This window comes from Neopsephotus bourkii, unplaced genomic scaffold (genome assembly GCF_033783945.1).
Source record: "Neopsephotus bourkii isolate Nb327-2 ecotype Australia unplaced genomic scaffold, CSIRO-AGI_Nbou_v1 NB_954, whole genome shotgun sequence".
In the NCBI taxonomy this organism is placed as follows: domain Eukaryota; kingdom Metazoa; phylum Chordata; class Aves; order Psittaciformes; family Psittacidae; genus Neopsephotus; species Neopsephotus bourkii.
In genome coordinates, this window is record NW_026901448.1 from 1 (window position 1) to 13,123 (window position 13,123).

Sequence of the window (13,123 nt, forward strand, 5' to 3'; positions counted from 1 at the left end):
AAATATGAATTTTTACTCATCTGGGTCTAACTCTATTTTACACATAATTTAAAACAAGGAGATGAGCAACTATACAATTTGAAAATGCCAGTAAATACCTTTCTGCATCTTTAGAAAGTTATTCAAATTATTATTTTCTGTTCTATCTGGGTACACTTTCTGGCCCTCATCGCTATGCATTCTCAGTCCTTTCACAATGATTTACAGATTTTCCACTTTAAACAGCTTTTCAGGGTAGAAATACATCCTCACCACATCAGAGCAAAGCCCAACTGCAGAATCAGACATATATTCATGGGGCCAGTGTCACTGTACCTCTTCATTGTGGCTTTCTAGCCATTGGCAGTCTCTGCACAACATTACTTGATCAGTCTCCAGATGTGCAAGGCTGAAAACCCTGCCAAGCCTATCTAAATTGCTCACCTTTACCCCATCAATGCCACACATCACAGTGGTGCAGATGTATGATTCAGCACAGATTTGGCACTGCTTCATTTTTCCTTCCTTCTCTTTCTGTTAAAGCATAATGGCCAAGACCGCTTAACTCCACATGGGAAAAGTCTGGCACCTCCCAAGCTCAGGAAGTGCTTGCCAAAAGCAGCATCTTACCCTGTGCCTGAATGTCCAGCTGGTCTCTGGCACCCTGTGATATTGCGCTGTTGGCTGTGAAATCCCTTTTGTGGCTAGTGCAAGGTTGTGGCTCTGATTAGATTTTTGCATCCACATTATAACCACTGCTCTGTGTAAGGATCTTCTGTGCTAATCAAGCTGCTGGCCACTGGCACCACACATGTCTGCTACCAACCCCAGGAAGTGTTCTCAGAATAATTTTCCTATGCTACAGGAAGGGGAAGATGCCATTTATAAATTTTGAATTATTTCCATGTATTTGCTACTTGAGTTCTTCATCAAATAGTCCAAGTGCATATTTTGATTTGCGCATCTTGTCTATATCTACAGTCCCTCCATCTGTGGGTCTGTATTTAAGTCATACACTTCCACCTTACAGCAGATGATTTCCAGTCTAAGGAAGTTGGTTGTTTTCTGCTTCCTTTGCAAAACCTGCCTTATAGATAGTACAAGGTCATGAACCTAGTGCAAGGAGGTCACGATCAATAAGTTAAATGCACTTGCCCATGTCTTGTTGTCGTATAATCCCTTGGGATCAGTAAGTTATTGGCATGGTTTGAAATTTAAAAAAAAAAAAAGAAAAGAAAAAACTCCACAAAGGAGCACAAAATTTCACTACTGCTATATAGAATATGTCGAAACTAAACAGTAGTTGGCACACCAGAGAACACAGTTCTGTATACACCCATACAGAGGTATTGGTGTACTTATGACGATTTTCAAAACTGCATAGCGACACGCAGGTGTGTAAGTTCTAGTTTAACCACCTACAAAAATGGTCTGATTTTCAAAACTGCTGTGCAATCAGCACATCCCACTAAAGTTAGAAATAGGAAGTGAAACTTCTTTGTATTCTATAATTCTGTTTATTATAGTGCTTTTCTTAATGAGTCTATTCTAAACCCTTTGTGAGCAGAGCCCTCAAAAAAATGCACAAGGAACAATCATCTTTACCGTACTGCAATAAACTCTTACAATAAGTAAAAAATGTGGTGGGAAAGACAAAGTACTACTTTTACAATATCCTGTGCCAAATCACAGGTTATACAATTCAGTTTTTTATTTGCACAGCCAACAGTGCTTTGTAGAGCAATCAGGGAAGATAATACAATCTATTTTAAATTCTCATTACTTTAGAAGTGTTGAATCTTCTTAAATTGTTTCAGGGTTAATTGAGAATTTGCAGTTTTACAATAGATGAGGAATTGTTCAGGCTGCCCTTGTTTCATATTTTTGTGCATACCTTCGTTGTGGAGTTGTAAAAACAACAATAAAAAAGAAACAAAGAAGTGAAGTGAAATGAAATGAAATGAAATGAAATGAAATAATGATCTGCATTGTTACTATTCTAGCAACTCATTTTTATGGGAGATAAAGTTCAGGTATTGATTAATGTTGAAATGGTTATTAAGTGGAAGAACATGTTATGTTGTAGAATGTCTCACTGTGGAATAGTGTTTGCTTTGATTCTTTTCCACATACTCTCTAAGGGATAATTTCTGCTCCTGGGGAAGCCAGTGATGAAACTCTGAATGACTTTAGTGGAAGCACGAGCAACCCAAGTGGTTTTAGTATTTGTCTCTGTTTCTCATAAGTTCCAAAAGGTTCTGGGTTCCAAACTTGTCCTGTATTTTATTTTAACATAATAACAGCTCATAAGAACAAATTTTTGGTCCTGAAGCAGGCTGCCTGAACACCAGTGTGGTCTTACATACCCTGGCAAAGAGAATTTGGTTCAGCAGCCCTGAAGAGGTCACGTTTTTCAAGGCTGAAGCAAGGTCTTGATTAAAAAAACAGCAGTTGTGTGGACAGGGCTGTCTGTTAGCACCTCTGAAATTAGCCATGTTCATCTTTTGGAGGATAATATCACTTACCCTGGAGAAGCACCAAAGAACTGTTGAGGAAACTGATGATTTTTTGGTGAGAAGTGACTCTGATGTGTTAAAAGGAGGCTTTGTGCTAAAAGGAATTTCATTTTTCAATGACAGAACTTAGAACCTTTTCTTTGGACTATCATTCTTCTTAAATGAGAGTACCTCAACAGCCTTTGAAGTATAATGTCAATCTGTGGAATAGTTTATTTAAATGGACCTGTGGGCCATTTGGCAAATTCACAGGGGTTCTGGAGCCCTGTTCTTTTTAAGGCACAAATAAATTCAAGGCTTCCTCTGCCTTGCCTAATGCAGTTATGGTGGGTACCTGATCTGTGGTCTGGGAACAAGATGGCAATGTTTCTGGCCTGTATTTCTGCATATATTTGTACGTGCACTGCCTCATTTATGCATGAGGAAACCAGTTTGCCCAGAACTTTTCCCTTTTTAGCAATTGTGTTTTCTTCCTGCGGAATAGTACGGTGTCCAAGCCTAAAATTTATTATTCAAAGGCTCTAAGTCCATTCTCACCTCTCCTAACTTACATAGGCGGAAAAAAAACCTCATCTTAATGACATCTTCCCATGGCATTATTTCAGATGTTGGAAGGGAGTCTCGTGGTATGCGGGGCAGATGAGATCCATTCAGTTCATTCAGTGGTCTCTAACAGTGTCATCTTAATGACAAAATTTAAGCTCGAGCCACGCACTAAGTCATTTACTTTTTGTGATCTTTTACCTTCAGCCAAATGATCAGTCCTACTGCTCGTGCACAGGAAAGTCTGCTGCATGAATAATGAATGGTGCTAATGGCTTCTGACAGGCTGGAGCTGTGGCTCTGCCCAGCTCTTCTGAGACCCCTGCAGAAATTCAAAGTTCTCAAACTCCATCTGATCAAAATAACTGGGCAGTTCAAAAGCACAAGTTAGATGGGACTGAGAGGTCTGGCGTGAGGACTGCGGATAAGAGGCAGCTGGATGGGACAGCTGCACATTGTCCTTTGTTGTTAGCTATGGCATTGGCCATACCTTAGCAGTCTACTAGAGGGATCTAGCAATGAATCACAACTCATTTTACCTCTTTCCAGTAGCACAAGAGACCAACACAAGCCTCTGTGATAAGCATTCAGTGAGACCATGTCTGTCTTTGTTGGTTGCAATTTATTCTTTCCTATTCTAGCAACTGCGATCTTATTTCATTTTACTTACTTTGTTTTAGCCCCCTAACAATCTGTTATTTGTGATTATCCCCTGAGGAAACAGTTTCACTGACAAATTATTTTTGGCAGCATTATCTCATGGGACACCTTTCAGATGAATGCCACTAACAGGCTAGACACATACTTATTAAATAATAACGGGTTTCATATCAATTACTTACAATTTAAAATGGCTATAGAAGATTGCATGGATGTTTATGACCTATAACAGTTCACTACAAAAAAGATAAACAGATTGTCATACTAAGTATTGATTATATGTTTGGAGCTTTGGTTTTAAATACACTTTTCATTGGAGAGGGAATTTGTGCCAGTTAATTCAGTTCTGTGTTGTTATAATACTTAATATATTTAACTGGTAATAGAATTAGGCCCTAATAATGAATATTCTTATGTTTGTTACTTCAGTCAAGCAGGTCAGTTCTCAGTGCATAAACTCTACAATCTCTCTAAGTGTTTCCAGTAACATGGTCTAAATATTTGTACTGATTAATGCAAAGAAAACACAACATTTGTGAGGGATCTTGACAGCATTTTCAAATCCTTATTTAGACAACATATATGTGATTGAATTATTCCAAGATTCTGAGCATCTCTTTGAATCAGTAGCAGCAGGAAATTACAGATCACAGACTGCAGAACACATGTACAGAAGCTAGGTCTGCATATAATCAGTTTGTGTTATACCTGGTGAATCCCTAATCTAACACTCTTTCTGTTACCATACCTCACAAATTATTACATTTCTAGCCTCATACAAAACAACAAATAAAAAAAAAGAAAAGAAACAAAAAAAAGAGAAAAACACTCATACAACTATTGCTCCTAGTCCAGCCACAATTTTGAGTCTGGAAAAAGGAGAACTGGGAGAGTATTCATGAAAACTGTAAATACCAGTGTTGATGACAAGGCCAAGGCAAGTGTTCAGGTACTCAGGTGTATAACACAGAAGTAGGAAACATATCCTACAAAATATTTTGAATATTGATTTCTAAGCTAAGCTTTTGGGGAATATATGTATCCAAAGAAATTGACTCAAACCACTTTGTGTCTCCATCTGTCAGATCAGGTTAACAATACTGAACCACCTCAAAGGGAAGACACAGGTTTTAAAGTGTGTTTTTTAAGTATCAACCCCGTGAAAGCCAGTGAGTACAAAGACGTATTCTCTGTAGTAATGTAATGCTTTTATATCTAGATATGTAATCTGTTAACAACTTCTATGTTTTCATTTAGGTATTCAATTTACAAGGATCCAGCAGGATGGCTGGAAATCAGTCCTACCAATGGTACCATTATTACCACTGCTGCTCTGGATCGGGAATCTGTCTATGTTCAAAATGACACATACACAGCTCTCTTTCTGGCAATTGACAATGGTGAGTAACTATTATGGATCATATTCATTAAAGTGCATGTCTTTTTTTCCCCTACTTGAAATTTTCTTTTCAGAAAAGTGCATGTGTGAAGTTCAGCACGTGCTTTAACACTTTGCTGGGTGGCCACCTAAAGGTATTGGATATCATTGCGACAAACAGAGGAATTAATTTGAAGCTTCAAGCTTAGAAGAGTTTATTCCTATGCTGAGTTCTTAACGCTAGATGTAAACAGTCTGTGAACATTCTCAGAAAGTCATAAATCTTCTTTATCAGTTAATTTCTTCATAATATTTGAACAGATAGTAAGCCTAAGGCACCTAAATACCAATAACAACTCATCCCTGATATGCTGGATTCTGTTCCATTCAATACAATGACTGTGACAATAAAGACATGAGTAAAAACCCCTGTTAAAATGAAAGATTTTTTACATATTGTGTGGGTTAAAGTTCCTTCTGTCAAATATAATCAAAATTAAACTATCTAGTGAAAATTCAGTGAGTGACTTTGGAATCCTGAATGTTCCAAGTCTCCAGAGCTAAAGGCACAAACTAAATAAAAGATTTGTCTGTAATATAACGCTTGTTCACAGCTGCAGCTGGTTTAGCCCTAGTGATGAATTGCAAAGTGTTCTTTTTAGGAGAGTAATTTTACATTTTTGTAACCACATGACTCAGGGAACATTTGCAGGGCCTGACAGGAAAAAGAAAATATCGCCTTAAGTATGAAAGAATAAGAATTCTGCTGAGATGATGATTTACTTATATATTCATATACATATTTTTCTTAGGACATTTCCATAGAAAATGTGGCACTAAACTTATTTCTGTGTTTTACTTGCTATTGGATAAAGAGTTTTTAAATGCATCTTAAAATCTGATACACTGGGAAATGTCATTTTACAATGAAAGTAAAAATTCAGAATAACATTATTGTGGGACTATCAAAAAGGCAAGGTTGAATGCAGTTTAAAGGTGAAGTCAAGTATTCTCAGAGAGAATAGATAGAACAAGAATCTAAATATTCCTAACTTCGGAAACTAGCCTGAATAAAAGAGGATTTGGGGGCATAACTTTTTGTTGTGCTTAGGGTGGTAACACACATTGCCCATCTATTCTAAGCCAAGAACCTCACTGCTAAGTGACCATTCTTAATTCCCAGATATTTTTTTTTTTTTTATGGAAAAGTGAGAGACAAGAAAGGTGAAGAGCAGAGCAAGAGAAGAGATTACAGAAAGGAATCCTTTTCAGTTGGGGCACTGAGTCAGCAACTAATTCAGGTGGCTGTTGCTGTGTCTATTTGTATTTCTGCAGTACAATTAGTGCAGGAGCTAATCTACACCAACATTATTGATTTCTTTGAATGAAGTAATTGGAAACCACATGTGTACATATAGTACTGTCATGCTAAAGTGTTAATAATGATCATTCAGGAGTATTGTACTGCTTCACTGTATGTAGCTCAACTACATATGGAAGTGGCAATAAATAGCAGAACTTAAATAGCTGATATTAACCTTGTGGTCTGTATCACCCTGGATTAATTATCCAGCTACTTGTGAAACACGTTAAACATAGAGACAGGTTGATAACTGGAAAAAATCTCTGCTGGTCTGCATCAATATGTAAGACTGGGATGTAGGGAGTCAAGAAGAGCAGGAACAGTTCCAGAGCCCCAGACTCAACCGTGCAGAGACATTTCCCTCTGGTCACTACTGGCCTGGAGAGTGATGCTGGGGCCTGCAGGGGATCAGTGCTGCTCCTTGGGCAGGCCTCAGAGGGACAGGCTTCTGCAGTTCCCACACTGCTCCTTTCACAAGTTGCTCCATGTGGTGCCACTCTGCAATCTCAGTCTATTCTGTGGCTAAAGGAAATTTTACAACTGATATCAAGCGGTAGGTCTGTCTTGTCCCCTGAAGTTATGACTGGAACAGATAATACCCCTGGGAATGTGTTCCCCTAGTTATTTCCATACCACTAATAATGCTAACTTGCAAAGTTGCAAAGCCCACTTCATTTTTCTACCAATCACAGCTAATGTCTGTCTTGAAAAGGGATATTACATTAGATGACAAGATAAATTATGGTAGGATAATATGTAATGAATGCAGAATTCTTTCAGAACTTTAGGAAAAGGTTATGTTAACTTAAAAAGGAAGAAAATTAGATTGAACGTGTCTGCACGCATTTTCTTTAAACCAGCATTGTCCATGAACTGCAAGTCTCTCTGTTCAGGTTAGTCTAATACCAGCTAATATGGTCAGGAGTTTTATGTGAGAGGGCAGAAAAAGGCAGGATTAAGAATTGCCAAATGAGATAAAATGATAAAATGAACATTCAGAGGCATTTCCAATAAAGCAAATCATTTGCTTCTTCAAACAGGCTTGAGGTGAAAAGGAAAGAGAAGAAAGAAAAAAACATACTTAATCAGAGAAAGCATTTCCAAAAGCATTAAATGCAACTTATTATTTCTTTTGCCTATCTTCTTATCTCCAGATCAAATCTGAGATGAGTGGCACATGTACTGAGGAAGTCTGAGCTGCCATCGACTTCCCTACTCTTAACTGAGGAATATAGAAGAGCCCTGGTAGTGTCTAGTGCACAGTGTGAGCTGGTGATCAGCTTGCAAGGGTCTGAGACAAGCCAGTTCAGTTAGAGGTCTGCATGTCTGTGTGGCCACATCAACAGCATCGCATCCCTCTTCCCCTGGTTCAGTTTCTGACAGCACTGGAACGAGTTTCAGCAGTGTTACCTTTGTTAATTGTCAGTATAAGGGACTGCAAACATGATGCTTATTGGTGGAGGGTGTTTGAGCCGTGCGCTGCCCTTTAACAGCGTTTGTAATCAGGTGAGGTTCTAAAATTGAATAAGACTACTAAAATGGTAAATAAATATATTCTATTAATATTGACAGCAAATAAGGTTTATATAATTACAGAAAAAATACTATTGTTCTGTTATGGCCTCACATTCGTGTGCTATCTTGGGTGAAGAGTGGAGGCAGCTGAAAACAAAACCCACAGTGATACTTTTTTCATCCTCTTTCCCTGATGTCAATAGAGAACCTGTCATTGGATTCAACACACACTGGCTTCATGTTGTTGCGCTTCAGCACAGGGGACAAATGCCAAAAGGCATTTTTCTTATTTGTAAAATGTTGAAGATTTCTGTCAGAAGTAAAACCAGGAGCTTCATGCTTGATAGTTTTTTGCATAAATCTGTCATATCTTTATCTTTTTCTTCAGTAAATCACCAAACTGTTCTTTACCAGTAACCATGAATGGACAATAGAAAATAGTCTTTCCACTGCAGGAAGTTTTTTATGTCATTTATGTCGTTTATGATATTTTTTTAACTTTATGGTATTATTTTTCAGCTTTACCTGAAATTATCTGATTTCAGCATATTAACTGCAGTAAAATATGAATCATGTTATTTCTGATTTAAAAGGTTCCTTTTTCTGTCTCAAACATAATTGAAACAATGTGTAAGAACATTGATGGAGACTATTAATTTTGTAGATAATAAATTCTGACTTATTGGGGGAAAATTCACTTAAAGGATATTTTTGAATTATTATCCTAATTTTCTCTGTACTTTTGATTTCAGTAAAGGTCACATTAGTGCTTTAAAATTTGAAACTTTTTATTAAAGACTTGTGTGGACATAGAGTCTCTGGTCTATTAAAGAAGAAGTTAAACACCAGTAGAAAATATCATGAAGCAGAGTTAACACATTAAAGTGTCACAAACTGTGTTTAATCTGAGAATGAGCTCATAATGGGACAAAGTCAGGTTTATGCAAACTTGGAAAATACCAGAGATTTCATTTAATTAACAGAAGTGCCAATAATGGTAATAATTTTATTTCCTGAATTTAGAATTCTAATCACTAAAACTGAATCAGTATAACAAGCACGCAGTGCAGTTATTGGGAATGTAACTGTAAAACACACGTTAAATATAGTCAGGAAATAACCTGAGTTTGAGAAATCCGCTTGGAAGAGACTGCCCAAATTTCCTGTGTTATAGTGTCATCCTATAGATTTCATTCCACAGTGGAGTATTTGGGATGACTGTCATGAAGCAGCATAATTCTTTGTTTCTTTCATAAAGTCAGTCATGCTAAGAACTCTCTAGGAATGGTATTTTTTTCCCCTATATTGTGAGAGTTTGAGTCACAACCTAGAAACAAAAAGGGAGGAGCAAACCACAAAAATTTTAGCAGTGAAGCTAAAATATATCTGGGAAACGTGAAATCTAAAAAAGCTAAAATGGGTTTCTCCCTTTCCTTTAATAAAACATATCTAGATTCACCATAGTTACGCAATAATCACTCATGTTATCTTGTGGACAGTCATGATACCCTACTTAATGTTTCCTTTATCTATCTCTTTACCTTTTCTATCTCTCTAAAAGAAAAGCTTTGGTTACCTTTGCTTGCCTGATACATGGCAAAACCACTTATGCTGTTCAAATATGCCAGCTGCTGGTGCCAAGTGAGGAAACACTAATAGTCTTGTGCTATGGTGATGTGGAAAAGCCCAGCAGTAATGGGCTCCCACTGAGACCCGTCCCCTTAGAAAATGGAAGCATGATGCCTTTTTCATCACCAGGGAACCACTGAGACAAAAACTGGGACTACAAGTACTCTTACTACATTAAAACATAAGGGGGGTAAATGTCCTTAAAAATGTGACATGTCTTCCAGGTGGTAAACATGCTCAGAGACGGAATTAAGGGTTCAAAAATATAATTGATGTAGCTTTAAGAGCACTAAGTCACAGTAAATGCAAGTTAAGTTCTCAGAGCAACTGAAAGGAGCTGTTTCCTAAAATTAGTTTGCTCCCTATGTGACAACACCACCCAAGTGTTTGACAGGAGAAGCACTGGCACAGCAGCCACCCGCAGGCACAGGCAGGGCTGAGCTGCTGGAAATAAGCTCCAGGAGCAGAGACTTCTGTTTAATAGAATTTGAGGAAAGTAGGGGTTAGGAGATATGGAAGCACATAAAAAGGTACGACTCTGAATTGGTGTGATTCCAGTGCTTGTTTTGGGCTACACTGGCCAGCTAAAAAAGCCACAACCTGTTATTGCCGTGTCCAGTTGCATATACAAAGCAGCCAGTTGAGTGTCACTACTGCCCTTCCCCTGTGACATATGCAAAACAAAATGAGGAAGAAGTGAGTCAGGGTCTTCTTTCCCTGTTTCCAAGGACCAGCTGAACTACACCCAATCAATTCCAAATCCCATTTTTTGTGCAGCTTTTGATACTCTCAATCATTAAAAAGAAATATATCCATTTTGTACTATATGTAATGAACAGTAATAGACGACATCTAGGAAGTGCTGGAGCAACAGAGAGATGTATAACAATTTGCAGTTAAAGCTTTTCCTCACATGTATCTAACCTGTTCTCTTGCTTCATGATGTACATAATTAAATTACCACAGATTGATTCCACCTAAAACATGCTATTTGAAAAAAAAAAAAAAAAAAAAGGGCAATTAGTTGCCATGGCAACCCAATTAAGCCAGTTTTATACCCCTTATCTTAATTGCTGTATTAATTGAGAAGAGAAAATAAATTGAATACTCATCCTTTTCTTGCCATTTTAAATTTCGGTAAAATATGAATTGCACACAAAATATTGTTTTAATTTGTCATCACGGACCCATGATTAGAAAAAGAAATTAGAATGCTGAAAACAGTATTTAAGACGGATGGCATATGTCAGTAGCAATTTGATATGCTGAAAGAACTCTGCTCTTTGGAAATGTAATTACTGAAAAATAGGATCTGCATATATTATTTGAGTGACTGAATGAAAGATTGTAACTTTTAAAGACTATTTATTTTACACATTTTGACAAATATCTATATGCAATACAGACAAGAAATGCATAGAAAATTTCAGCTCATGGGAAATCTGGGATCTCTTTAATACAAAATGTCAGCATATGGCATTTATGAGACCTGTTTTCAAATATGTCAGATTCTGAGCAGCACACCCAAACCTTGGTATCTTCCCACTCTACAGGATCCATTTACTGGGGTTGAACCATTAGCAGAGTTCAGCTTGGGCACAAACTGCAATGGAATATGCCTGCCTGGATGGGATTTATGCCTGTAGTGAGGGTACCTGCTGCCAAATCACCTTGGATGCACGCATTTTCTGATTGGAAAAACAGCATAAGGAAGGAGGGGGAAAGATCACGAAGGAAGCAGAAATTAGTGTTTAGATTCTCATAGCGGTATCATTAGAAAGCATGAAGCATTATTTATTGTAGCCCATATTTGCAGTATAGTAATTTTAAAGAGGGAACTGTTACTCAGCCTAACCACATAGCGCAGACTGGCTGCTCCTCAAGACAATCTGGGAACTTCTACAATGCTCTCTTCATTCTTTACTCCCTTTCTTGCTGTATTCTCCTCCAGGAAGATGTAGAGCTGAAAACAAGATAAACTCATGAAAATCTATATCCCAGAAGAGACTCTAGGCAGTCTTACATTTTACAGGTACTTACATGGGAGTAAAATCAAGGAAATTCTGTAGGCATCATTGCAGTTCCAAACAGCCCTCAATATCACCATGATTCAGGTGTAGTTTATAGAGATAAGGCTTTATTCATGGTGGTTCAGGGGAAAGGTAGTTGTGCCAAAAATTAGCAAACCCACATTCTCAAAGGCATTTTTTTCTGCTTAAATATGATGAAAAATTGTTCTTACTGTGACTGATGACCCATTTTGTACATGTGTAGCTTTGTTAGGCAGCAAAAAAATTGGAAGTGGGGGAAAAAAGTTGGAGCTGAGCTTCAGGGTTACGTAAGTGATAGTGTGAGTGGATTAACAACTGCTGCGAAATGGTAAAGCATAAATATGCCAATAATATTTTAAATAAATGAATTTCCACTCAGCTTGAAAGGGAATCTGTATGACACTCAATATCCCATTGCTTGCTCAAGGAATTAAATGGTCTTGTAATTTCAGCATCATGGCGTAGAAGGGCATAGATAATATGTATTAATTTGATGGTGCTAGAAGCTTAATTTAATAAGAAGAAATGAGTACAGAAGTCTTCCTACCATTCATAATGAGCATGTGAAAAGGACAGTTCATTCTCTGTTCTTCATAAAAGCTGTTCTGGCCTCCAGGATCACTGTAGCTTAGATATGTGTGGCAGCTGGATTCTCTAGAATGGTTGACTTCTTTGGAAATCTGTTAACTATTGCCAGAATCAAAGGGCTCTGATGTTCTTAAAAAAACAAAGTATAACAGTTCAAATTAGATTCCTTTATATATATGTATATTTGTTTCTAATTAGATTTATAAGTCATTTATATATATATTCCTTTGCCATAATGACTAGGATGCAAATCATTAGAGCTCTAAGTAGAGATTTGCTGTGTTTAGCTTTTGTTACCATTAGATGAAGTTTCTAAATTTCAGTGAGAACACACATTTTCATTTCCTCCAAGACCGAACACTTTTTGCTTTGTGTGCCTGGCATTTTTCTTGTTAGCTGATTATTAAACTTTGTTCCTTCACCGTGCCACTAAACAAATTATATTATTTACAAATCAAATGATTTTCATCTGGTTTATTTAAAGCTCATTTTCACATAAGATATGGGTAGATGTACTTCTTTTTGTTTGATAATTCTTTTTCTCCTTTGTTCAGCTTATTTTATTTTAGATCAAGTCAAGTTTGGTGTCAAACTGAAAAAAAAAAAACCAATTCAAACAAGAAAGGAAAATATTTCTGAGGATTTTCCTGTTAGTTTTCATGAAATAAATGAAATTTTATTTGCCCAATGAATATTACTGTTATATCAAATTTGTTTAGTTTATCATATCCTTTAGATTTTAAAATAAAAATACTTTCAATACCAATTCTAAAAGAAAAAATACAAAAAAAAATACACCTCAGTTATTCTAAAGAGGGATATAAATATTTTAGAAATCAGAAATCTTAAAGTAGGATGGACAAACATCAGTTTAATTCCTTGAATTAGGGTGGTCTGTTGA

The 13,123-nt window shown here is 36.9% G+C and overlaps 1 protein-coding gene across 2 annotated transcripts in view; it reads left to right on the forward strand.

Annotated features, from left to right (window-relative positions):
* Positions 1 to 4,553: 4,553 nt before the first annotated feature.
* The window catches only part of LOC133215126 (cadherin-13-like), a 30,281-nt gene continuing 21,711 nt past the window's right edge, over positions 4,554 to 13,123 (forward strand). The window contains exon 1 of one of the 2 annotated variants that reach the window (XM_061358894.1): positions 4,554 to 5,098. In XM_061358894.1, the coding sequence (XP_061214878.1) occupies positions 4,942 to 5,098 (157 nt within the window). In that variant the 5' untranslated portion in view covers positions 4,554 to 4,941. The remainder of the gene's footprint in view (positions 5,099 to 13,123) is intronic. The other variant, XM_061358895.1, reaches the window with a different exon arrangement.